Source organism: Panthera leo, chromosome E2 (assembly GCF_018350215.1).
Source record: "Panthera leo isolate Ple1 chromosome E2, P.leo_Ple1_pat1.1, whole genome shotgun sequence".
NCBI classification, from domain to species: Eukaryota; Metazoa; Chordata; class Mammalia; order Carnivora; family Felidae; genus Panthera; species Panthera leo.
Genome location: NC_056693.1, coordinates 14,658,232 through 14,684,638, shown reverse-complemented (window position 1 = coordinate 14,684,638; position 26,407 = coordinate 14,658,232). Strand labels below are relative to the sequence as shown.

The window sequence follows — 26,407 nt, the reverse complement described above, 5'->3', positions numbered from 1 at the left end:
AGCATCTGCCTCTTTGACCTCAGATTCCTCATCTGTGGAAAAGGGAAGAGAGGGCGGCACTGGGGCTTTTAGAGACAGGTCGATGCCAGGCTGCTGTGTGTATGTGCCGAGTGTGGGCTCAGTGGGGCTCTGGGAGCCCGGAGACCCTCCTGTCTCAGGAGGGCAGCTGGTGTTCCCTCTGCCAGCTGTGGCCCTCGGGGAAGGTGGGCCTGGAGTTGCTTGAACTGCTTTCTCAATAGAAGCCAGAAGTTGGGTGCCTGGGTGGTTCAGTCAGTTAAGGATCTGACTCTTGTCATGACGTCAGCTCAAGTCATGATCTTAGGGTGATGAAATCAAGCCCTACGTTGGGCTTGAAACCTGCTTAAGATTCTCTCCCTCTGCCTCTCTTCTGCTTGCACACTTGCACTCTCTCTCCAAAAAAAAAAAAAAAAAAAAAAAGAATTAGCCAGAAATTGGGATTTTTTTCTTTTTAATGTTTGTTTGAGAGAGCGAGCACACAGTGTGAGCGCACACGAGCAGGGGAGGGGTAGAGAGAGAGGGGGAGAGAGAGAAACCCAAGCAGGCTCCCACACTGTCTGTGTGGAGCCCCACATGGGGCTCAAACTCATGAACTGTGAGATCATGACCTGAGCCGAAATCGGGAGTCCAATGCTTAATGGACTGAACCACCCAGGCGCCCCCAAATCTCCCAGTTCTTAAATGTGTGCCCCTAACTAGGACAGGCAGACTATGTAATGCTTCTCTGCAGTGGGGCTTTCTGTGATGTTTATTCTGTGCTCCGGATCTGCACTGGCCAGCACAGCAGCCAGTGGCCATATGGAGCTATGGATTCCCTGAATTGTGATGACAGTGACTGAGGAATGGAGTTTCTCCTTGTTTCATTTTAATTTGAATTCAAGCAGCCACACGTGGCTCGTGGCTCCTGGCTCCTGCAGCGGACAGTGCGGTTGTGTATCATTCCACGGTGTAAGTCCCAGACTGTCTGTCCCAAGTTCACATCCCAGCTTTACCACTTCCTGCCTTGTGTGGTCTCAGGCAAGTTACTTCACCTCGCATGCCTCCGTTTCTCCATCTGTAAAGATCACGGTACCTACCTCGTTGTCGGCGGGGCTTGAGGGCTGAGCGAGACGCTCCCCGGAGGCGCCCAGATGGTAGCTGTGTCCCTTGGGCAAGGCATCTTTGTGCCTCCACTTTCTCATCTCTCGGATGGGGGTGATGGTAGGAGCTGTCTTAGAGCAGCTGGGAGGCGTAAACAGGACAGGCCGTGCTCAGGCTGCATCTGTATTCCTGTGGTGCTTCTTACCAGGTGCCCATACTGACTCTTCACAGATGAAAGTGTCCTGGGCCGATTTGGTGGCGCCCAGCCCCGGCTGTCCCAGCCTTTCCTCCAGCCAGCATTTAGTGCTAGTACCAGTTCAATATTTTCAAAAGACGTCTGCTGGTGTTACAGTAATTAAAATGTAACTGTGTGGGCCAGATTGAACCCCTGAACTATAGGTTTTTTTTAAAGGCTCACAGATGTCTATGAAGAAGTATTAAAATTTTCATGACCCCCCCCCAGCCCCAAGGTGTAGTATCTGTAACCCCAGCAAAGTCTCAGGGGTCTTGGTTTACTCATTCATAGGAGGTTAATAGTAGTACTTCCCTCATTCATTCACTTACTCAGCAAGTGTTTCCTAAGTGCTGACTGCCCAGCCTTGTTCTAGACACTAGGGTGCATCAGTGAGCAAATTAGACCTAGAGCTCTCATGTTCTCAGACATGTTCTTACAGAGGAGATAATGGTCAGATATTTCTCAATAAATGCATAAAGAAAAATAAGGGGAGTGGGTATACTAAGGAGATAGAGCGGTTTGGAGACTTGAGGTGCTGTTTTATTATTTTTTTTAATGTTTATCTGTTTTTGAGAGAGTGTGTGCGAGTGCATGAGCAGAGGAGAGAGAGAATCCCAAGCAGGCTCCACACTGTCAGCGCAGAGCCCAGGGTGGCGCTCAAACCCACAAACCGTGAGATCAGGACCTGAGCCAAAGTCAGATGCTTAACCGACTGAACCACCCAGGTGCCTCTATTTTTGTTTTTTAATGCTTATTTTTGAGAGAATGAGCACAAATGGGGGAGGGGCAGAGAGAGAGAGAGAGAGAGAGGGAGACAGAATCCAAAGCATGCTCAAGGCTCCAAGCTGTCAGCGCAGAGTCTGATGCAGGGCTCGAACTTATGAACTGTGAGATGATGACCTGAGCTGAAGTTGGGTACTTAACCAATCGAGCGACCCAGGCGCCCCTGAGGTGCTGTTTTGGATTGAATGGAACAGTCAAGGAAGGCCTCCTGGGAAGGTATATTTGACAGACCATAATGAAATGAGAAAAGCCATGGGGACATCTGGGTGTGTCAGGTGCAGTCACCTCAGGACCTTTGCGCTTGCTGTATCCTCTGCCAGGAATATTTCCCCAGGATCCTTATCACTTCCCTCTCTTCCCCCTACTTATCCACCCCCCCCACCTTATGTCTTTGCTTGGATGTCACCTCAGCATGACCTGTGGGCCCTAAGGTTGGCAAATAAGGAAAAGTTCTGAATAGCCAAAGAGACTCATGGAAATCTCTTAAAGTATACTTTACACACAGACATGACAGAATTCACCTGAAACACTATCCTGTCTGGCACAAGCCTTCAATAAAGTCTGGTTTTTTTTATGATCTTCAAAATGAGATATCTCAGACCTGGAATCTGTTATCTTCCCAAGTTATTATCCAGGATAGGAATCTGCCTTTTCCCACAGCAGTTTTTAAGGACTGTCCAAATTCCATTTGAATGTCTCCTTTGATGGGAAGCTCACTCCTCCACCTGCCCCAGTAAAGGGTCTAATTTGCCTCCTGGTAATCAGTCCATGAGGTCTGGCTCTGTGTTTAGGGCTACAGAGCCAGTCTGAGTAGGGGGAGGGTATGTGGAAGGAGGGCCTCACGTGTCAACCTTAGAGTCTCTGTATTTTGAAGGCACAGGAGAGCCATGTAAGAGCCTGCAGGAGAGGGACACGGGTCAGATTTGTGCTTAGGCCCCCCGAGCCAGAGTGGTCACAGCTGGGAGAGAGTAATCAGGGGGCTCTGGGGCTCAGAGGAGGTGCCTGGCCACCTTGGTGGATGTGAGGGAAGGCCTGCAGGAGGGGAAATCTGGTGAGGACAATGAAATAGAGGAGGGAGTGGAAAAGACACAACTAGAGGGAAGACCTGTACAAAGGAATCTGGGTAGTGTGCACAGTGACCACGGCTCCCCTTGCTCACAATCCTTCTAAGACCCCAGGCCTCAGGAAAAAAAAAAATTTTTTTCAGATTTTATTTTTAATCTCTCTCTCCACCCAACGTGGGGCTCGAGCTCACCACCCTGAGCTCAGGAGCCAATCGCTCCACCGACTGAGCCAGCCAGGCGCCCCTAAGAACAAACTACTCCGTTGAACTCTCCTTCATTAAAAATTGCTGCGCGCTTGTGTGTGCCCCGTTCTGCTGGACTATGCTTTGTTGGTCATTCTGTCTTCTCCAAAAGAAAAATTTGTAAATGGAACCTGTATTCTGCCCGCCCCCCCCCCCCCCATAATTATTAGCCTCCAACTATTAAAACGTCTTATTTGCGGGGAGTTCACGTCATCTAAGCGCTTCACTCGGCACCTGGCACGGAACGATTACGGCCAGAGAAGCCGGAGCATCTGCTCCTCACTGGGCTTCCCTTGCCGTGGTCCGGGAATACTAAGGGGCTTCTGGAGGGCCCGGGGGTGCCCCCTCCCCCCCACTGTGAGGGAGCGGGCCCCTGATTTGTGAAGACGGAATTTCCTGCCCATTTGCTCCTCACACCTTCCGGAGGCCAAACGGGCGGCCCAGCTGCGGCCCAGCGGGGGAGGGGCGCGGCCGTCCGGCAGATGGCGGCATTTACATACAGCTGGAGCCCCCTCTCGGGCGGGGGCTCCTCACCCCGGCGTCTGGTGCGTCCGCGAAGCGGGGGTTGGAAGGGTGGCTTTGTCTTCGGGAGGGGAGCACACACCGCGCGTGTACACGCACGTGGGGGTCCACAAAGAACGCTGGATCTTCGTCGCGTCCACGCAGGGCTACGGCCACGGACTTCCCACACCTAACCTCTTTCACACAGGGACGCTCGGTTATTCGCGGCTTACGCAGACCCTCCCCCCCACGCGGCCACCCAGAGGTGCCTGCACAGAGCAGAGATTTAAAGGTTCATATGGCTACACACAGTGTTCAGGATCTCACATTTACGCAATGTTACGCACATCCACAACAGCCAATCTCAAGAAGTCACACAGGATAATCAGGTACACCCCTGTTTTCCCACGCTGGTGCACACGCTTATACACACACACACACACACACACCCCACAGAATCTTAGAATTACAGCCTCACAACCTGTCTTCACCATATACAATTTTAGGCACACAGTCACGTGCAGCCTCCATCCGGTAACTCTTGATCACACCACACAGGCACAGAATTTAAAATCGTATATAACTTTACACACTGGCTGCACCTAACCCCACCTCATCTTCAGCCACACACAAGATCACACGCTCACTACATTGCTTCTGCCCATATTACAATCTCACGGTTGCTCCAGCAAGACCCCCTTCCCCTGCGATCTCCTCCCCTAGGGTCTCCTGGAGCCGGGCTGCTGCCTGAAGGGGCGGAGCCGTCCCCTCAGATATAAGGCTCGGGAGCCAGCAGCTGCGGCTCCCGGCACCCCCGAAAGGCCATGGTCAGCCCGCAGATGGCCCAGCTCCTGTCCCGGACGGTGATCCTGGCGCTTCTTTTCCTTCCCCAGGTCAGAGCAGGAATAGAAAGGGGTGGGATGGGAAGGGGTGGGACGCAGGAGTCGTGCGGCGGGGGCACGGGACAGACGGGACGCCTGGGCCCCCACGCCCCCTCACCCGGTACTCCTTTCCCGCCCCAGGCAGGGCCGGCAGGCGTCTTCGAGCTGCAGATCCACTCTTTTGGGCCGGGACCAGGCCCGGGGGCCCCGCGGTCCCCCTGCAGCGCCCAGGGCCCGTGCCGCCTCTTCTTTAGGGTCTGCCTGAAGCCAGGGGTCTCCGAAGAGGCCGGCGAATCTCCGTGCGCCCTAGGCGCGGCGCTGAGTGCGCGCGGACCGGTCTATACCCAGCAGCCTGGAGCGCAGGCACCTGACCTGCCGCTGCCCGACGGCTTCATGCGCGTGCCCTTCCGGGAAGCCTGGCCGGTGAGAACCCGCCCCAGGGCACCCCCTCCCCAACCCCCGTGCTTGGAGGCCTTCTGCCCGCCAACTTCCAAGACCCCAACCTTGCCACCTAGGGACCCCAGATTTCCAGACCAGTAACTATCATCTGGAATCCCACATTCTTAGACCCGTAAATCCTACTCACAAGGTACCAGAAACTTCTGACTCCAACTTCCCCTATGGAGATCCCAAATGTTCTGACCCCCGCCCTGCATGCTTGAGACCCCAAATTCCCAGAACCCCAAACTTACTTCTGTAAATCTTCAATTCACAGAATACTACCTCTCTTCCTTGGGGATCCCTAAACACTTGACTCCTTACCTTTATCTCCAAATCTCCATGCACTTGGGACCTTCCCATACCCTGTCTTTGGGACCCCAATCTCCTCTCACTTTATCCCTTCTCAGCTATTCCGGTTGGGGCCCATATGCATGAATTTTACCTTCAAAATCCTATCTCCCATCCCACAGCCCCAAAAGTGGAGAGGTGAACAGACCTGTGTATTCTAGACCCCTTGGCCTTTTGGGCAAGGTGACTTTCCCTTTTCCAGCCTCAGTTTCCTCATCTATAAAATGGGATCATCATGATACCTCACAGGGGTCCCTTTTGAGGGATTCAACCAGGTATTTCCAGTATAGTTTTTATCTGCAGTAAGGGCTCAATAAAGGAAGCCCAAACTGTCATTCCTTCCCTGGGCCAGTCCCTCTCAGAATTGTCCCTTGTCTGCTTGGTCCCTGGAATGACCATCACCCCTAAAATCTGGCCTTCATCAAGTACCCTCCTCCCCACCCTGACCACTGTCTTCCATCCTTTCCTCCTTCCTCCACCCAACCAGGGCACCTTCTCTCTCATCATCGAAACCTGGAGAGAAGAGTTAGAACAGATTGGCGGTGAGTGTCTTTAGTCATCAGACTGAAGTGTAGAGTGTGGGGGCTCCAGGGAATTGGGCCCGATGTAAGTTCCAAGATAGTGACACGGGGCTATCTGTAGAGTGGAGCATTCACGGGATCGCCGGACCCAGGAGGTCCCCACAGCTCCCAGAGTGTGGTGCTGGGTGTTAGTAGCCCCGGGGCTCGTGGCATGTCAGTGTAGAAATGTCCTGGTTCTGGATGTAGGAGTCTCTGGCCGGATCCCAGGTGAAGTATGCCAGAGGGAAGCTCTCGTACTATCTTAGAATCGAAGCCACCAGAGCAGGATATAGCATCTCACAGTTCTGCTCTATCGCCATCTGAATATGATAACCCTGGGGTTCAATATGGGTTACTTCCTGTTCTCCATTCAGAGTTCTGTCATGGTGTCCCTATAGAGGTCCCCAGAGCTCTAATGGGATGTCACAGTTTCACCAGAGAGAATATTGAGCAAAGGTTTCAGGGAGGGATATGGTATTTTATCCTTAATTTGAGGGGGATTTGGGTACCATGTAAGGCCCACAGTGGGGGTGTGCTGTCACCGTGTAGATATAGAAAGCTGTGGCACAGTGTTGGGGGGGGTGACAGTTTTGCTGGGGAGAAAATGCCACTGTCTCGGTATCCCAAGGCTTCAGGCAATGAGGGTCATTTATGGTCTAGTAATTGGGATCTCTGTCACCATTTTGCTCTAGGAAGATCCTGAGACACAATTTGGGGATGTTACAACTTCAAAAGACCTGCCGTTGCCCCTTGGTCATATAGAGATAGCAGTTGTCACAGGGTGTTAAGAGGTCTCATTACTGCCTTAATATACACAGATTCTGGTGCAAAATATAGGGTTATTTCGGCTTCTGTGGGAGAACTGTTCTCATCATGATGGTCATAGGGTACTAACGGGATCGCGACATCAAAGGTCCCAGGGCACATTATAGGCGTTTACAGCCTTGCTAAGGGTTGAACCGCCATTCTCAGGGCTCTCAAGGCGGTGTTTGGGCCTCGCTAAGAGGGGCAGGGAGAGTACAAGCCGGGAGAGTGCAAGCTCCATCTGTACTGCGAGACTGAGTCGGGTCGGCTCCGGCCCGGCCTCCCACCCCAACGTGGCTCCCTTCTTCCCGCAGGGCCCGCCTGGAGCCTTCTGGCGCGCGTGGCCGGCCGGCGCCGCCTAGCGGCCGGGGGCCCGTGGGCGCGGGATGTGCAGCGCGCAGGCGCCTGGGAACTACGTTTCTCCTACCGCGCGCGCTGCGAGCCGCCCGCCGTCGGGGCCGCATGCGCGCGCCTCTGCCGCTCGCGCAGCGCCCCCTCGCGGTGCGGCCCAGAATTGCGCCCCTGCGCGCCGGTCGAGGACGAGTGCGAGGCAGCGCGTGAGTCCTGCGTTCCACCCCACCCCATCCCCGGCCCTTCCTTAGCTGCACTCGCGGCCCCCAGGCCCCTTGCACAACCTCCTTACCGTCTTCAGGGAACTGGGGACCCAAGAGCTCAGCCCGGGGACCGCAGACATCCCTCTCCAGGAAACTAGGGAATGCTGCTGACCGCTGGCCAAGTACCCCACGGCCCGCTCCAGCCCCACTCGCGGTTCAGCCCCCTCCCCACGATCCAGCTACCACCTTCGGGGAAACTGAGGATCCTAGACTTCTCTCTAGCCCCGCCTGGGCACTCCACCCGCTTCTCTCTTCCTAACGCTTTTGTCTTCCCTAATAGGAACCCACACCCATTTCCCATGCCGGTACTCACGCCCGGTTCCACCTCTAACCCATGCCACACCCCTTTCCGGATGCTAGGACCCTCTAAACTCTTCTAACGCTTGGGGCTCTTCTTACCCCCACCCAGGAGCTTTGGAAACTCCTCGCAGTTTCCCACAACCCCCTCATTAAAGGATTCTTTATCCTCTCTCCTTGCAATTGCGGGCCAGATACCATTGCTTTCTAAAGCTTGGATCCCTGACTTCCATTATGGGTACTCTCAGACCCCCTCCCCAAACGTCTGAGCCCCACGGAAGCCCGTAGGACTCCCAGGCTTATCCAGATTCTCCCAGACCTGCCCAAATTCAAGACCTTCCCAATTCCCCCTGAAAGGCCAGGGGCCCTTCCCCAAGCCCCAAGCCCCTTCTCTCACTCTCCTCTCTCCAGGCTCAGACCCTGGAGCCCCCACTCCATTCTCCTTCTGAGAACACAGACTCTGGAGCTCAGTGGCCTGGGTTCACATTCTCTGTCTGGTACTTCCTGTCTTCCTTTCTGGGCCTCAGTTTCCCTGTTTGGGAACCAAGGGGGAAGTTACAATACCATATAGCCCAGAGGGTTGTCTGTCACAAGGATGAAACGAGGTGGTGCACACAGAGCGCCCAGACACTTGTCCGATTCCTATCTTCCTGACCCTGCTCTCATCAATGTTACTCTTCCCTCTGCCTCTTCTTCCCCCGTAGCGGCATGTCGGGCCGGCTGCAGTCCAGACCACGGCTTCTGTGAGCAGCCCAATGAATGTCGATGCCTGGAGGGCTGGACTGGGCCCCTCTGCACCATCCCTGTCTCCAGCAGCTGCCTCACTCCCAGGGGCCCATCCTCTGCTGCCACTGGATGCCTTGTACCCAGGCCTGGGCCCTGTGATGGGAACCCATGTGCCAACGGGGGCAGCTGCAGTGTCAGTATCACCCCCTCCTACGTCATCCTGATCCGTACTTTACCCCCATCTGGGGCTGTTTGAGATCACACCCCGGGAAGGGCTGGGGGTAGCTGTCAGGGGAGGGCTTCCTGGGGCTGTCCAACCTGCATCTGGGGCCACGAGGTGGAATTAGGTGATGGGAATAGGATTGGGAAGAACAGGCCCAGTGGGTGGCACCTAAAGGTGCAGGCACGTGGATGATGAGTCCTATGGGGCTACCAACTTTCCCCCCACCCCCAGAATAGAGAACAACCTGAGGGCTCAAAGTGGCCAGCAGTGGGGCCAGGCGAGTTGGGAATTTAGGATGAGGGAGCATTAGAGAAGGCTTCCTAGAGATGGGCCCAGGGCTGGGGGCTTCTGACGTCCAATTTGGCTGAGGGGCAGTGGAGTGGGTAGACCAGCTGGGTGGCCTGGGGAAAGCAAACATGTGGCAGTGGGCATGAAGCTGGGGTGTACTGGGATAAAGTGGAGCCCAGCGTGGGCCACCTGAACGGTGCCACCAACGGACGGTGAGAACAGTCAGGGTTCAAGGTAGGGGGAGGGCCTGAGAAGGGGAGATCAGAGAAGGCTTCACGGGGGAGGTGGTCTTAGGGCTAGGACCTGGAAGTGGGATTTGGCTCTGCGGACAAAATCGGGAGGGCAGACCAGGCTGGCAGCATTTGTAGGTGAAGGTGTAGAAGTGGGAATGGGGGCTCTCCGGGCCTCCAGAGCCTCCCCTCTGTGGGCTTGGATGGGTGGATCCAGATCCTCCCAGGTGAGGCAGGACGGGACAATGAGCAGCCCCCCATGTTCGAGGTAGGAGGGGGGGGATGGGATTTTGCTCCCAGGAGACCCCGTTCTGAAGCCCTCTTGCTGCTACCCAGGAGACATCAGGATCCTTCGAATGCGCCTGTCCCCGCGGGTTCTACGGATTGCGGTGTGAGGTGAGCGGGGTGACGTGTGCGGATGGACCTTGCTTCAATGGCGGCTTGTGTGTGGGAGGCGCAGACCCTGACTCTGCCTACGTCTGCCACTGTCCACCCGGTTTCCAAGGCTCCAACTGTGAGAAGAGAGTGGACCGGTGCAGCCTGAAACCGTGCCGGAACGGTGAGGTGGGAGGACAGATGGTGAGGGATGGTGTGTGGGGGGGATCTGGGGGGGGTCCCCTGCATGGTCAGTGGGCAAAAGCAGGGCTTGGCTCAGACAGTCCTGGGTGGGAATCCTAGCTCTGCTCTCTCTAGCCTGTGGCCTGGGGAAGTGACCCTCCCCCTCTGCCCAGCCTGTTCTGTAAAATGCACAAGGTGGTATTCCTGTCTCAAAAATATTGGAGTAGGGGGCACGTGGCTGGCTCAGTCGGTGGAGCATGTAACTTTCGATCTCGGGGTTGTAAGTTCAAGCCCCATTTTGGGTGTAGAGATTACTTAAAAAAAAAAAGAGTATCTACAGTGTTCCAGGTCCTGTTCTAGGCACTAGGGAAACAGCAGGGAATGAGATAGACAAAAATCCCTACCCTCATAGAGCTGATAAACAAAATAAATAAATAAATTATATGGGACGTTAGATGGTGATAAAAACTAAGAAGAAAAATAAAGTCAGAGGGGGGTGTGTATGAGCTGGAAGGTTGACACTTGAGCCAAAGTGGTTAGGGAAAAGCTTGCTGAAGGTAGTGAAGGAGGAAGCCATGCGGGGATCTGGGGGAAGAGTATGTTCCAGGTAGAGGGAACAGCAAGTGCAGAGGCCCTGAGGTCGGAATGTACCTGGCTGGTTAAGGGTCCCAGGGAAGCTGGTGCAGAAGGAGCAGGGAGAGTGGTGAGAGATGAGGTCAGGGAGGTGACAGACCCGGTGGGACTTCATGGGCTATGATGAGGAGTTTTGGTTTTCCCCGCGGGAGATGGAGCCACAGGAGTCTTCTGAGCAGTGGAGAGACCTGATCTGATATAGGTGTTAGAAGATCATGAGTGTAAAAACTCTCCAAAACCCTGAGTGTTCACTCTGGGCTGAGTGGTACTAGGGACGTGGCAGTGACCAGAGCAGCTCTGGGCCCCGCCCTCATGGGGGTACCAGTCCAGTGGGGGAGGGCACACTTGTCCTCGGAGCCCAGAGTTGTCAGGGTTGTGATGGGGGAGCGCAGGGCTGGGATGGAGTCAGGGAAGGCTTCCTGGAGGAGACAGCAGAGACCTGAAGGGTGAGCTCAGGAAGAGAAGAGGTGAAAAGAATGGGAGGAAAGGAGGAAGTGAAAAGGGAAGGGGCATCCCAGGCAGAAGGCACCGGCAAAGGCCAGCTGGCTAAAACATGTTCTGCAACTGCCATTGGAGTATTGTTGAAGCCGAGAGAAAGATACAGGGACACAGGGCGCCGAAGAGGCGAGGCCGACTTAATCCAAGACTTCATCGGGAGAAAAGCGGGCTTGCTTTCCCAGAGGCTGGCCCTAGAGTTAGATGGAGGGAGTGGGGACCCAGAGGAAAGGGCGGGCAGGGGTTACAGAGCCGAGGAGCAGACGCGTCCGGGCCTTGCTGCTGACGCCCCTTCCCCACAGGCGGGCTCTGCCTGGACCTGGGCCACGCCCTGCGCTGCCGCTGCCGCGCCGGCTTCGCGGGGCCGCGTTGCGAGCACGACCTGGACGACTGCACCGGCCGCGCCTGCGCCAACGGCGGCACGTGCCTGGAGGGTGGTGGCGCGCGACGCTGCTCCTGCGCACTGGGCTTCGGCGGCCGTGACTGCCGCGAGCGCGCCGACCCGTGTGCCGCGCGCCCCTGCGCCCACGGCGGCCGCTGCTACGCCCACTTCTCCGGCCTCGTCTGCGCCTGCGCGCCCGGCTACATGGGCGCGCGCTGCGAGTTTCCGGTTCACCCCGTCGGCGTGGACGACGGCACAGGCGCGTTGCCCGCGGCCCTACCAGGCCTGAGGCAGGGGGATCCCCAGCGCTTCCTTTTGCCCCCGGCTTTGGGACTGCTGGTGGCCGCGGGCTTGGCAGGCACTGCGCTCTTGCTGGTCCACGTGCGACGCCGTGGTCCTGTCAGGGATACTGGGTCTCGCTTGCTGGCGGGGACCCCGGAGCCATCGGTGCATGCGCTACCAGACGCACTCAACAACCGGAGAACGCAGGAGGGTTCCGAGGATGCCCCGAGGTGAGGGACCGCAGACGTTCGCCTTGTCTCTCCTGGCTGCTTACCTCAGCCTCCATAGTGCAATTGGCTTGATTCCTCGATACACCTTCTTGATTGGTTCCTTCCTCTTACCTGCCCGAGGCCTCTTTGATTGGGAGGTTCCTTAGCCCCCTTAGTTGGCCTTGGGTTCTCTCCATGGTGGGTGGGGGAAACAAGAACTGAGAATTTGAAGGGTCGAGATCTTATTCTTTTCCTCCCGCAGCCAGCCCGCGGACTGGAGTCACCCCGAAGATGGAGACTCTCGTGCGATTTACGTCATATCTGCGCCTTCCGTCTATGCCCGGGAGGTAGCTACCCACCTCTACCCGCTCCGCGCACTTTGGGCACGCTGGGCGGAGGCAGCCCCTGCATTTCCCGTAGCCCTCCTTTACCCTATCTGTAAGCTGAGGAGGGTAGAGTCTCTGGAAGGTCCTTAAGCCACCCCTCAGTTACGGCTTAATTTAATTCTAGTTTGCAGCCCTTTTGCTGTCGTTTGGAGCTATTTGCCATCTTCTCTTTGGCAGACCTGTGGCCTTCGTGAGGTCACAGTGGGAACCTCAGCCAGAGCTTCACTGTTTTCCCCTCCCTGGGGAGAGGGAGAGGAGGCAGAGGGGCAGCCCTTTCTAATGCCACCTACTCATTTCATTTCTAGGCCTGACCTGCCCCTTCTCCATCAGCGCCTGGAGACAGAACCCGGATATTTTTGTATTTACTTGGTGGTGCCCAGTGTTCTGCCTTAGACACTTTGGAGCTGGAGGGGGTGGCTGGGAGAATTTTACTGTTGGGAGTTGTACATAATGGTTATTTATATCCTATTTTCTCCTCTCTCCATCTCTCCAGAGACCTCTATAAAGGCTCTTACTTTGATCAGCTTTGACTCACTGGGCTAAGTGCTTTGTACTCCGTGTTGGGACTGAGGGGAGAGATCGTGTCTCCTGGGAAGCATACCAGTTACGACCCTGCTGGAGGGATCAGAAACAACTCAAAGTGGCTTAAATAAGGAGGAGAATGTATTAGTTCATAAAGATGAATCTTGTAGTGGGTGTAGTTTCAGCAGAGCTGGATTCAGAACCGGGAGTCCCCCCCCCCCCCCCCCCCCCCTTTCTCCAGTTGTGTCTGGGAACGACTTCATTTGCAAACGGGCTTTCATTGGCTCTGGCGTGTCACGTGGCCTTGCCTCCTCCCCCCCCCCCCAGTATGTTTTATTGTGATTCGTCAGTCCTGGTTATTTGTCTAGCGTGCGGCGGGAAGTGAAGTGAGTCAGGCTGTCCAAATCAGGTGGGAAATGTGGCTAGACCAGTGTCCCTCCCTCTGCCTCAAATCGGGGTTTGTTACCAGACCTGAGAGTATTGTATCAGGCAGGCAAAACAGCTGAGTAAGTTTGAAGAGCTAATTGGCTTTATGAAGGGATTCGTGAGTTGGGCAGCCTCCTGTCTGGTGAGTAGAGGGACGCTCCCAGGAGTTGCACAAAGTGGAAGGTTTTTATAGGAAAGAGAGGGGGGCAAGGAAGTTATCAAAGAAAGGATTGTTCCAGGCACTGTCACCTTCCTCTAGGGGAAGGGCAGGGGGTCTTACTGGGGACTTAACCTCAGCTTGCTTTGGGGGATGGAGGGGGTCCATGTGACTGATCACCTTATGGGTGCTGACCAGAAAATTCCTGACTGACCTGTTAAGACTTACATTTTTTTCGGCGGAGTTGAAACTGCAAATTGGTTGGGTATTAAGCCCCAGTTTGGTGACTTCGCCCAAGTGATGTCATTTTGAGCCTGTACTTTTTGTTTTTTTAAGATTTTATTTTTAAGTAATCTCTACACCCAACGTGGGGCTCTAACTCACAGCCCTGAGATCATAAGTCATACACTCCATCTACTGAGCCAGCCAGCACCCGCCCCCTCCAGCCTGTGCTTTCTTTTCTTTTTCTTTTTTTAATTTTAATTTTTTACATTTTTGAGAAAGAGAGTGCAAGCAGGGGAGGGCAGAGAGAGAGAGGGGGGACGCACAGAATCCAAAGCAGGCTCCAGGCTCTGAGCTGTCAGCACAGAGCCCCACGCAGGACTCAAACTCACAAACCATGAGATCATGGCCTGAGCCGAAGTCGGACACTTAACCGACTGAGCCACCCAGCGCCCCCCCACCCTGCGCTTTCTTTTTTAACACAACAGAACCAGTCAGTGAGAGGAGAAGGGATCCACTTTATAGAAGAGAAAGTTGAGGCTCAAAGAGGGAAGTAACTACTGCGGAGACAGAGCCGGCGAGTGCGGGGTTTGGGATGCAGCTGTCCTTCCTGACGCCTCGGTGCTGAAGAGCGATAGGGTTTGTGTGGACGTGGTTGTGCTGCCTTGTTTCTAAACACCAAAAATGCAGCTGTGTCGGCTGCCTCAACACCCTGATGTTTATGAGGCATCACACAAAACATCAGAAGGGTAATTTAATATAATTTCTAAAATGAAAAATTCACGGGCGCCTGTGTGGCTCAGTCACTGAAGCTTCCAACTCAGGATTTCGGCTCAGGTTGTGCTCTCATGGTTCGGTTCATGAGTTCGAGCCCGGTGTCAGGCTCTGTGCGGACAGCGTGGAGCCTGCTTGGGATTCTTTCTCTCCCTCTACCCCTGCCCCTCCCCTGCTTGTTTCCTCTCTCTTTCTCCCTTAAAATAAATATGTGACATTAAAAGAATGAAATGAAAAATTCACATTCCCTTCAATTTGGTGGTTTCGTGTCTAGGATACGAATTACACGTAAACTTTCACTTGTGCACAAAGGTGTCTGTATTGCAGTGGTTGTTTGTAGTGTTTTTATTTATTTTAGAGAGAGAGAGCACGAGCGGGGAAGGGGCACAGAGAGAGGGAGACACAGAATCTGAAGCAGGCTCCAGGCTCTGTGCTGACAGCTCACAGCCTGATGTGGGGATCAAACCCATAAACTGTGAGATCATGACCTGGGCCGAAGTTGGATGCTTAACCGACTGAACCACCCAGGCGCCCCTGCAGTGGTTGTTTATAATAGCGAAAGGCTGTGAACACCCTAAGTGTCTGATGAGAGGGGACTGGTTACATTAATTAGGGGCCATTTATAAACAGGATATTACACAATTGTTAACAGGACGAGGCAGATATCGATGTGCTAATATGAAATTACCATCTATGCATTTTGTGCAAGACTGGGGGGGAAGGGACAAGGTGCAAAGGAATGTATAGGGTGCTGCCATTTGTGTTTTAAAAATGGACTGTATGGAGTTCACCTGGCATTCACCTCAGGAGGAGCTCGGCAGACCCGCTTGCCGGCAAACTGGTGCAAATTATAAAAACAAAATGACAGATCAACTGTTTAAAGCCTCTGGGAATGATCCTGAAGGCACATAGCAAATTAATAACCGTTCATTCGAGAAAATCTAAACGTTTGGTGAGAACAGGGAGAATCAGTAACAAGTAAACCAATACCCTCCCCCCCCCCACCCCCTCCCCCCCTGCTCGAGTAACACCCCCCTCCTCCATTCCTGCCTGGGCTCCCTCCCAGCCCCCAGCTGCAAGCTGGAGGCTGTCCTCAGGGGAGGGGCAGAGCGTCAGTCTCTCTCGTCCTGCCACCAGCTACTTGTTGTTGAGGCTGAGTTCTGGGGGAGCACCACCGAGAGGTCGGGGCTCCCTTCTCCAGCCCAGCCCGTACTTGGGGGACTCTGTGTTCGATGTGTTGTGGCCAAGAATGCCGGAGCCCTGACTGTCCCTCCCTGGCTCCTGGGGCAGGGGGTTCACATCCAGAGGGCAAGCTAAGAGACCTGGGGCTGCCGCCTCACCCCGCTGAGGACTCCGCTCCTAAAGTGGGGTTACTCTGAGCCAAGCCTACCATTGTCCCCCTCCCCAGTATCAGAGCTGTGGCTCAGAGATTTTGTCTGTTGGGAAGGCAGGCTGCAGAACAGAGAGCTCCCAAGTCTTTTCTCAAAGGAACAGACTGTTCACAACAGTGTGGAGTTCAAGCCTAAAGGTGCCTCAAAAACAGCGGAAGTTGTGCTGGAAAGCGATGGAAGGAGATGGGTAGGTTCTGGCTAGTTTGCTGGAGAGCCAAGGAAAGAGACAGCTGGGAGGAGCCTTCCTGGGGTCAGAACTAATCTCAAACTGACTCCGGGAGCTAACCATTCAAAGGATCCCTAATTTGATTGGATCTGTCTCTGAAAAAGTTGATGCCCCCGTGGTGTTGAAAACAATGAGGACTGTAGAGCAAACAGCTGACAGTTGGTGGAGCTTACCTGCCCGGCACAGTCAGAAAGACCCAGAGAACCTGCCCAAACCCACCAGCCCCGGATGACTGGGCATATCTGAGTCTGTGTCCCCATCCACCCTCCCCCATGCTCTACACTTGCTGGAGAAAGGAGAATAGACTTAAATCGCCTAGCCAGTCACTAACCAGGGAAACAAACCCCAGGGAGTCGGGGCCAGTGCCCAGAGTTGCCATAATGTGCTATCTGAAATGTCCGGTTCCCAACAAAAAAATACGAGATAGGTGTGGAAGTAAGAACGGCATACTGGAGGGGGAGGGAGGCAAGAGAAACTGCCCACCCTGGGGAGAGTGACCACATGTTGGAATGAACAAAGCCTTCAAAGCAGCCATTACAAATATGTTTGGAGAGCAAAAGGCAACTGTGATTAAAGAAGTAAAAGCAGGGGCGCCTGGGTGGTTCAGTCGGTTGAGCATCCGACTTTGGCTCAGGTCATGATCTCAAGACTTCTGAGTTCCAGCCTTGCATCGGGCTCCCTGCTGTCAGCACAGAGCCCGCTTGGGATGTTCTGTCCCCATCTCTCTGCCCCTTCCCTGCTTGCACTCTCTCTCTCTCAAAAATAAATAAAGCTTAAAAAAAAAAAAAAACTAAACTAAAAGCAATAAACCATGTGGCACCAAATAGAGACTATCAACAGAGAAAGAAGTTATTTTAAAAAGAAATGGAGGGGCGCCTGGGTGGCTCAGTTGCTTAAGTGTCCGACTTCGGCTCAGGTCATGATCTCGCGGTCTGTGGGTTCGAGCCCCGTGTCGGGCTCTGTGCTAACAGAGCTGAGCTCTGAGCTGTTAGCACAGAGCCTGGAGCCTGTTTCAGATTCTGTGTCTCCCTCTTTCTCTGACCCTCCCCTGTTCATGCTCTCTCTCTGTCTCAAAAATAAATAAATGTTAAAAAAAAATAAAAAAGAAATGGAAATTCTGGGGCCGAAAAGGAGGCTATCTAAAATGAAAAATCCTCCAGAAGAGCTCAATAGTAGATTTGAATTGTCAGAAGAAAGAATTCACAAGCTTCAAGAGTCTTGAACTAGAGAGGGAAAGAAATGAAAAATGAATGGCGACTTGGAGACACGTTTTAAATATGTACAAAGCATTTTGTATCAGAGGCTGTCAGATAATAGATGCTCAGTGTTCTCAATATTATGTGATAAGAGGAAAGCCCTTTTCACAGGGAGGCAAACTGAAGCCCAGAGAGGGGTAGAAACTTGCTTAGATAGAATCACACAAAAAATTCGATGTCTCTCAAGATTTTCCTATTTAAAATTTAAAAAACTTTTAATTTTGAGAGAGGGAGAGAGAGGGTGAGCAGGGGAGAAGGGCAGGGGGAGAGGGAGAGAGAATTCCAAGGGGCTCTGCTGAGCATGGGGCTTTATCCCAGGACCCTGGCGTTATGAACGGAGCCAAAATCAAGAGCTGGACGCACAACCGACTGAGCCACCCAGGTGCCCCATGACTCTCCTTTTAAAACTCTTCCATGATTCAACATAAGGTCTGTACCTGACCTAATAGTATTGGACCAATGTCAGAGTCCTGGTTTTGACAAGGGACTGTAGTTACATGTGATGCTATTATTGGGGAAAGCTGGATGGAAGTTAATACAGGATTCTTAAAAAAAAAAAAAAATTTTTATAGCTTACTTATTTTTAGAGAGAGAGAGAGAGAGAGAGAGAGCAGGGCAGGGGCAGAGAGAGAGTCCAAAGTAGGTTCCACTCGAGAGTGCAATGCAGGCTCTCACGAACCGCGAGATTGTGACCTGAGCCGAAATGAAGAGTCAGATGCTTAACCGACTGAGCCACCCAGAGACCCCTACAGGATTCCATACACTGTTTTTCCAATTTCATGTGAGTGTTAAAACTTGTTTTTAAAAAGGTAAATATTTATGAAACACCTACTGTGGACCTCCCATGAACATGCCAGCTCTTATTCTGGGAGCAGGGGACTCAGCAGCGAACGAGGCAAGTAATCCCCCCCCCACCCCCCCCCCCCCGAGGAGCTCACAGTGCGATGGGGCCATTTGCAGAGTGGTTAAGTACCAGCATTCTGGAGCCTGACAGTTTCCATTTGAATCCTGGCTGTGCCACTTACCAGCTGTGGTTATTTATATGTGTAGCACTTAGCACTGTGTAACTGCAAACTCTTGTTATTTTTGCTAGTTATTTTTAGTTTTCTCCTGACCACCCAGTTATTTTTTCAGGGAGCCCCCTCCGCCCCAGGCTGGTTCTAGCACCTTTTGGGATTCTGCAGGCTCCTGTGCCTCTCTCGCCTTGTCTCTGACCCCTCTGCCTGTGCCTCCCCTACTCCAGCCCCGGCCACACTGGGCTGTTGTTGGTTGTTGATGGCTGTTTCCCCCACTGGACAGGGAAACTGATCACTGGACCAGGGGTTTGCTGATCAGGGCGCTGGAGGCCCAGCGCAGTGGAACCTGTGTACAGCGTGGAACACCATGTAACAGTGCCCCCTTGTGGTTTCTCCCATTTTAGAACCCTGGTGTGCGTGAGGCTCTCCCCGCCCCAAGGAAGGAGGACCGGGCGGGATCCCAACCCCGCCGCCCCCACCCCCCCCCCCCGGCCCCCTGCTGCCCATGAACAACCAGGCGCGGGCCCCAAACCCCTCCCCGGCCCGGGTCTTGGCCTTGGTCCGGGCTTCGACCCCGGTCGGGTCCTCGATCCCGGTCCGCATCCCAACTCCTGCCCGGGCCTCGACCCCAGCCCGCACCCGGAATCCCACCCAGACCCCGGTCCGGGCCCCGAATCCCGTCCAGATCTCGGCCCGGGCCCCGAATCCCGCCCAGACCCTTGTCCGGGCCCCGCGTCCCGTCCAGATCCCGGCCCGGACCCCAGATCCCCCCCAGACCTCGACCCCGGGCCGGGCCCCGAATCCCGTCCGGATCTCGGCCCCGGCCCGGGCCCAGAGTCCCGCTCAGACCCCGACTCCTGTCCAGACCCCGGCCTCAGCCTGGACCCCCACTCTCGTCCAGACCCCGACTCCGGTCCAAACCCCAACCCCAGTCTGGACTGAGACTCCTGTCCAGACCCCGACTGCCGTCGGGACTCCGACCCGGGTCCAGACACTGACTCCAGTACAGATCCCGACCCGGGTCCGGACCCTGACTCCGGTACAGATCCCGACCCGGGTCCGGACGCCCACTCCGATCAGGACCCCGACTCTGGCCCGGATCCCAGCCCCAGCCTCATTCCCAGTCGGGGTCCCGATCACGGCCGTTGCCCCTGCGTCGGAATCCTTAGGGAACTCAGCCCCACCTTTGGATCCACCCTCAGAATCTGCTCCGGAGCCCCCTGTGTGGCCGGACAGGGATCTTTCACCGACACCCAGTGTGAAGCACTTCCCATCAGTCGCCAATGGATTCGGCTCTATCACCCAAGAGTCCCTTCCTGCCCTCACTCCAACGGCCGCTGATTTCCTGGGGCCCACCCTTGGGTCAACCTCGAGGGCAGACTCATCAGCCACCAAGTTGATGGATTCCACTCCCGATTCTATTCCGGCGCCCATCCTGGAGACCGACTCCTTCGCCACCGCTTTCACCTCCACCTTCGAGAACTTACCGGAGGACAGCAAGATCCTGATTCGAGTGATCTACTGGTGAGGGGCGTCCCCGCCCACACCTGCCTTCCTCCCCTTGGGGAAAGCCCAGAGGGGGTGGGCGCTGGGGCTTCCGGGATTTGAAGATAGGGTGAGGGGAGGGAGTCCCCACTCCCAGTTGGAAACTTGGCTCCACCTGTCATTTTCTCTGGGGCTGGGGAACTGTTGGCTTCAGATCTCTGCTCTGAGCTTCATTCATTCAGTCTCATTTACTCATTTTGGAGTGTGCTGCCCCCCCGAGGGCCAGGCCTGCTCTGAGGATGGATGGAGTGCTGAACAGCGCCACCTGCTTTTCTCGCCAGGCCAGGCTGGGCCAGGCCGACCCAAAGCCAGGCCCGGGAGGGGTGGGGGAATGCCAGACTGGGTGGTCAGGGATGGCCTTTCTCAGGCGGTGTTGAGAAGGGGGCCTCCACGTGAAGAGCTGGGTGTTGGGAGGGCAATCGAGGTGGCAAGGGGAGGAGGAACCGCAAGGGCAGAGGCGGAAGGAGGCTGGCTTCCGTTCTCTTGGGTGGTCCCAGAGCTGGGTCTTCTGGGTCCACGACAACAGTAACAGCAGGGACCTCCCCCAATCCCCATGTCTCTCTCCTGCTTTAGAACATTCTCTCCCCCTTATCTCTCCCAGTCTCAATCCCCCCACCCCCCATTTTTTCTGCCCAGGTGGTCTCTCCTGCTCTGTCTCTCTCCCCAACTCACTGTCTCTTTCCTTTCCCGATGTAAATGCCTCTCTCCCCTTCTCCCCACTTCCTCATCTTCCCCTCTTTCTCTGCCCTTCTCCTCCTTTCTAGCTTTCTTTGACTCCATGGATTCATTAATTCATTCATTCAACCACTATTTATTAAGCACCTACCTTGTGCCAGGCCCTGTCCTTGGCACCAGGGACACAGGAGTGCGTAAGACAGAGATCTCTGTCCCTTGTGGCACTCACGTTCTGGTGTGGAGGGGGCTGGAATGAACAATAAATATGGCACACAGTACATTATCTCGCATCGTAGAAGGTGATCAGTGCTGGAGCACCTGGGTGGTGCAGTCGGTTAGGCTTCCGACTCTTGATCTTGGCTCGGGTCATGATCTTGCAGTTTGTGGGTTCCAGCCCCACATTGGGCTCTGCACTAATGGTGCAGAGCCTGCTTGGGATTCTGTCTCCTTCTCTCTGACTCTCCCCGGCTTGTGTTCTCTCTCTCTCTCTCTCTCTCAAATAAGTAAACTAAAGGAAAAAAAGGCGATCAGTGCCAACGGCAGAAGGAATGGGGGGGGGGGGTTCACAATTTTATGGGGTAGTCAGAAAGGGCTCCTTGAGAAGGTGATACATGAGTAAAGACCTGAAGGAGGGGAGAGAGGGAACCATGTAGATAAGAGCATTCTGCAGAGGGAACAGCCAGTGCAAAGGCCCTGTGGTGAGGCATGCAGTGTTGGAGGAGGAGTTCCGAGGTAGGAGGGGTGGAGGCGGGGCTGAGGGTAGTCCCAGTCCTAGTTCAGTCAGTCCTCCCCGTTAAGATCGGGACAGGTCATCCACACCCTTTTCTCAACCTCAGTTTTCTCATCTGTAAAATGGGGTTGTTGAGATGATTCCATGAGATGCCTCATCTAAGGTAATAAATGTACATGGCTCAAAGAAGGGCTCAGTGTATGTCAATGAAATTTTTTTCAAAAGAACTTCCTCCCTCCCTCCTTTGCTGGAGCAGTGGGCCAGGGAGTGAATGGAGGCAACGGGGCAGATACCGTGGGGGCTTGTGGACCATACAGAGGACTGTTGTGGTTTTTTTTGCCTTGGGTGAGCTAGCAGTGTGGGATGGAATCGGAGTCCGGTGTTCACAGGCTCCCTCTGGGCCTGGGGAGATACTGGTTCAGTATCTTCTCTCCATCTCTCTCTTGTGTCCCTTCTCTTTCCCTCGGCGTCCAGCGGCCTCTGAAGCTACAGCCTTCGGGTGAGTAGTTTTGACTTTGGAGGTGGGGGGAGTGCTGGACAGGAAGTCTGGAAGGAGGTCCTGTTTCCCCTCCCCTGACCCCATGACCCTCTGATCCTGTGAACCCATGATCCCATCTCCTCCCTGCAGTACATTCTACTGAGAAAGAGTCTGGAGCTGCAATTTCCAGATTGTCTACGCTTTGTGAGTGTGCCGGTGGCCTGGAGGAGTGGGGGGGGGGGGGGTAGTTAGGGTCCCGAGACCCCAGGGGCTTGGAGAGGAGCTCTCACCTTCCCCTCCACCCCCAACATTCCCTCCCCAGGAGGAGGAAAGATCTGCCCAGGCTACGGGGGAGTTTGAAGTGTTTGTGGATGGAAAACTGGTCCATTCAAAGAAGGTGATTGTGATTGTGTGTCCGGGACCGGGAGGGAGGGCGGTGCTGGGTTGGGGGGGCGGCGGTGGAGGGGCGTGGGAGACATACATGTCTCTGCTCTTTCCCCTCTGTGCCCAGAAAGGCGATGGCTTTGTGGATGAGGCCAGGCTGCAGAAGATTGTGAGCATTATCGATGAGGAAATTAGGAAAAGGTAGCAGGCGACCGGCCGAAGGTGAGGTGAGGGAGGCGAGGTGGGCGGGGCGGAGGCGGGGCTGAGGGTGGGCAGCACGAAGGGAGTTTCTGTCTAGGAGTCAGAAACAACCTACTCACAACCTAGCTCAGCCAGTCCTCCCTGTTAAGATCGGGACAGGTCACCCACACCCTTTTCTGAACCTCAGTTTTCTCATCTGTAAAATGGGGTTGTTGAGATGATTCCAGGAGATGCCTCATCTAAGGTAGTAAATGTACATGGCTCAAAGAAAGGCTCAGTGTATGTCAATGAAATTTTTTTCAAAAGAGCTTTAAATTTCTTCCTCCCTCCCTCCCTTCCTTTCACTTTCAGTTGTAAAGCTGTGCCACCCAATAACAGCCTACAGCTTTTCAACTTACGGTAAGTTCATTAAAATTAAATACAATAAAAATTCACTTGTTAGCTACACTGGCCACATTTCAAGAGCTCTATAGCCACATGTTGAGCAGTGCAGATGTAGGACATAGAACCCGTTACTGCAGAAAGTTCCATTGCTAACGTTGTCTTAAGGTATTAAAGCATATGCACAACCATTTATTGGCCACCGATACTGGATTCTTATTTTTTATTTCTTTTCTTTTTATTTATTTGTTTAGAGAGAAGAGAGAGGGTGAGTGGGGAAGAGGGGCAGAGGGAGAGAGAGAATGAATCTCAAGCAGACTCCGTGCTCAGCACGGAGCCTGCCTGGGTGCTCGGTCCCACGGGATCATGACCTGAGCTGAAGTCAAGAGTCAACCACTCAACTAACTGAGCTGCCCAGGAGCCCCTGGATTTTTAATTTTTTAAATATTTACTTAATTTGAGAGAGAGAGAGAGAGGGAGGGAAGGGCCGAGAGAGGAGAGAGAGAGAAAGAGAGAGACAGAATCCCAAGCAGGCTCTGTACTTAGAGTCAGAAACATCCTACTCCCACTCCTGCCTAGCTCAGTGAGTCCTCCTTGTTAAGATCAGGGAGGACTGTGCTTGGAGCACAGAGCGTGACTCGGGACCGATCCCATGAGAACCTCGAGATCACAACCTGAGCCGAAACCAAGAATCGGCCGTTTAACAGACTGAGCCACCCAGGCGCCCCTTAGTTTGCATTTTCATTTCGTGAATGTGTTTATGTCATCCCCACACCCAGCGTGGGGCTCGAACTTACAACCCCGAGCTCAAGAGTCACGTGCTCTTCTGATTGAGCCCGCCAGGTGCCCCAGATACTGGATTTTTAAGACCACTGAGAGGGCGCCTTCAGCAATTTCTCCTGCCCTCTGCCCTGTCCCCGGCCACCCCTCATCTGCTTTCTGTCCTCCTAGATTAGTTTGCACTTTCTAGACGTTTACATAAATGGAAGCTATGATTTTTTTCACGCTTGTTTGGTGGAAAACTTTAGACACGCACACTAGTTGCGAGCCCGTACAGTGAGCCCCATGTGCTCGTCAACCAGGTCAACTAATATTACCGACTTTCTCCTAGTCCATCTATTTTCCTCTCCACTTTTTTTTGTTTTTTTGGCATGTGAGCGTTTGAAGGTACATTCCAGACCTCACGTTATTGCACCTGTAAATACTTCAGTATGCGTCTCTAATAAATAAGTTTTTATTTTATTAAAAAAAATTTTTAATGTTTAGTTTTGAGAGAAAGAGGGAGAAAGTGTAAGCGGGGGAGGGGCAGAGAGAGGGAGACACAGAATCTGAAACAGGCTCCAGGCTCCGAGTGTCAGCACAGAGCCTGATGCGGGGCTCAAACTCACAAACTGTGAGATCATGACCTGAGCCACACAGGCATCTCTTATTTTTAAAGTTTATTTTGAGAGAGACAGCATGGGAGGGGCAGAGAGAGAGGGGGAGAGAGAGAATCCCAAGCAGCCTCCACACTGCCAGCCTAGAGCCTGACATGGGGCTTGAACTCACAAACAGTGGGATCATGACCTGAGCTGAAATCAAGAGTTGGATGCTTAACTGACTGAGCCACCCAGGTGCCCCAACAAATTAAGTTTTTAAAAGAAGTACAAGAGCATTTTCACCCCCAACAAAAATTTTATTTTATTGATTTTTTTTTAAAGTAGGCTCACACCCAATGTGGGGCTTGAATTCACAATCCTGAGACCAAGAGTTGCATGCTGCATCACCTGAGCCATCAGGCGCCCCCACCCCCGACAAAAATTTTAAAATGTCTTAATGGCATCTAAGATCTACTCAAGTGTCTCAAAAATATCTTTTTAGAGGTAGGTTGGGAATTAGGATCCAGACAATGTCCACGTTATATTAGTTGTTTTGAAAAAATTACAGACAGTATTTTTGGAATGCCTGCTATGTGCCAGGCACTTACTAGGTCTGTTTTCAAGCAGCCATGCTGGGGATGGGGGCAGGGGAGGCAGAGGAGACGTCTGTTTCTCACACCTGCCAATGCGCAGAATACCAGAGTAGTTATGCATGCAGCTTCCAGGGTCACAGGAACTTCGGTTCAAATCCTGGATCCACCAGCCAGCCACACAAGGCTGAAGCTGGTGATGTTAGATGTGAATTAAGAGCTTGTCAAAACCCTTCTTCAGTAAGTGAACAGCAGTTGTTATTGGAATAAGTCATGAATGTTCTTATTGCAGCAGAGAACCCAGTTCAAATTGGCTTAACAACAACAAAAAAGTTGGCTCATGAGAATAAAAGTCTAGGGGCTAATTAGCTTCAGGAATGGCTTGATCCACGCAGCAAAATGTTGTCATTGAGAATCTGACCCTCCCTTACTCTGTGTTCTGCTTTTTCCCTGGGCTAACTTTATTCTCAGAGAGGCTTCCTATCTTGGTGGCATAAATTCCTATTGGCCTGGATTAGGTCACATGTTCATCCCTGAACCAATCACTGAGGCCCAAGGGAACACAGAGCTCTCATTGGCCAGTCTTGAGTCATGTGGCCATTCCAACTCGGAATGGAGTTGTTCTCCCTAAGCCCATGGGGAGGGATGATGGGGAGAGAGCTTTGGGTGGACAAGAACGACAATCAACTGTATTAAAAAACGGGAGGATAGACAATAGTTACGTCAGTATTGTCTGGCTTCAAATCCCTATTTTACTGGCTGTGTGACTTCAGGCAAATGCCTTCACCTCTCTCTGCCTTGGTCTTCTCTTCTGTCAAGCAGAAACCATGATCGCCGTTACCTCCTTGGATTTCACTTTATCCAACAAATATTTGCTGAGTACTTACTCTGTGTTGGATACTGTTCTGGGTCCTGGGGATGATACGGCCATGAACAAAACAGATGCGAACTCCTGCCCTGGTGAAGCTGACATTCTAGTGGTGGGGACGGACAAGAACAAGACACATAGGCAAATAGAAGGTGGAAATAAGTGCTGAGAAGAAAATAAAGCAGGAAAGGAGTGGGGGTGGGTAGTGCTGGGAGTTTTTTGCAATCCTAACTTGAGTGGTCGGAGAAGACTTTATTGGGAAGATGCTAAGTAAACAGTTGAAAGAAGGAAGGGGTTGAGTCGTGCGGATATCTGGGGTTATCTATGGAAAATATAGCCGGCAGAGGGAGCAGCAAGTGCAAAGGCCCTGGGGTAGGAATGTGTCTGGCGTGTTTGAGAAATGGCAAGGAGACTAGAGTGGGGAGCGTTGGGATGGTGCCTGACACATAGTAAACACTGTATAAATGCTTTTATTTTTATAGTGTTGTTGTCATCGTTCTTGATGTTTTAAAGTATTTTCTCTCTCCTCTCCATTTCAGGAGCCTCAGCAGGATGCCGAGAAGGGCTGAAACGTTGCCAAGTCAGGTCCTTTTCTGATGGTAGCTGGGGCTGGGGCGAGTCGGGGAGGGGTGAAAACGGAAATAAATACAATCTGCCTCTCTGTTCTGGCCTGACCTGGTCTAATGTTGCCACACGGTCTCCTGAGGTGAGAGGGGAGGCGGTGGGGAGGGGAAGGAAGGGCAGGTTTGAAGAGAAGGCTAATCCTGGGCACCAGGGTGGCTCAGTCAGTTCAAGTGTCCAGCTTCGGCTCAGGTCCTGATCTCGCGGTCCGTGGGTTCGAGCCCCGCATGGGGCTCTGTGCTGACAGCTCGGAGCCTGGAGCCTGCTTCGAATTCTGTGTCTCCCTCTCTCTCTGTCCCTCCCCTG

At 53.4% G+C, this 26,407-nt stretch overlaps 2 protein-coding genes across 3 annotated transcripts; both read left to right on the top strand.

The window, feature by feature from the left end:
- The first annotated feature begins 4,743 nt into the window (after positions 1–4,743).
- On the top strand, positions 4,744–12,803 carry DLL3 (delta like canonical Notch ligand 3). The gene is made up of 9 exons (XM_042918968.1): positions 4,744–4,816; positions 4,946–5,227; positions 6,081–6,135; positions 7,272–7,514; positions 8,573–8,787; positions 9,672–9,894; positions 11,324–11,915; positions 12,157–12,241; positions 12,586–12,803. Exons 1-9 carry the CDS (start codon positions 4,748–4,750, stop codon positions 12,589–12,591), a joined length of 1,770 nt encoding a protein of 589 aa, XP_042774902.1. The 5' UTR covers positions 4,744–4,747; the 3' UTR covers positions 12,592–12,803.
- Positions 12,804–18,754: 5,951 nt separating this feature from the next.
- SELENOV (selenoprotein V) lies at positions 18,755–26,142 on the top strand. Of its 2 annotated transcripts, none has more exons than XM_042919698.1 (7): positions 18,755–19,794; positions 21,695–21,719; positions 21,849–21,902; positions 22,021–22,095; positions 22,210–22,304; positions 22,635–22,682; positions 26,020–26,142. In XM_042919698.1, exons 1-5 carry the CDS (start codon positions 18,776–18,778, stop codon positions 22,285–22,287), a joined length of 1,251 nt encoding a protein of 416 aa, XP_042775632.1. In that variant the 5' UTR covers positions 18,755–18,775; the 3' UTR covers positions 22,288–22,304; positions 22,635–22,682; positions 26,020–26,142. The 2 variants fall into 2 exon arrangements, with proteins under 2 accessions (XP_042775632.1, XP_042775633.1); XM_042919699.1 differs by having other exon boundaries at positions 22,210–22,309.
- The last annotated feature ends 265 nt before the right edge of the window (positions 26,143–26,407 follow it).

What these genes read in the sequence shown, in the direction of transcription:
- DLL3 (XM_042918968.1), top strand. Translation starts at nt 4,748, where the DNA reads ATGGTCAGCCCGCAGATGGCCCAGCTCCTGTCCCGGACGGTGATCCTG. An exon ending in GGACGAGTGCGAGGCAGCGC is followed by an intron (nt 7,515 to 8,572) that starts GTGAGTCCTGCG and finishes CTTCCCCCGTAG; the next exon opens with CGGCATGTCGGGCCGGCTGC. An exon ending in GGTTCCGAGGATGCCCCGAG is followed by an intron (nt 11,916 to 12,156) that starts GTGAGGGACCGC and finishes TTCCTCCCGCAG; the next exon opens with CCAGCCCGCGGACTGGAGTC.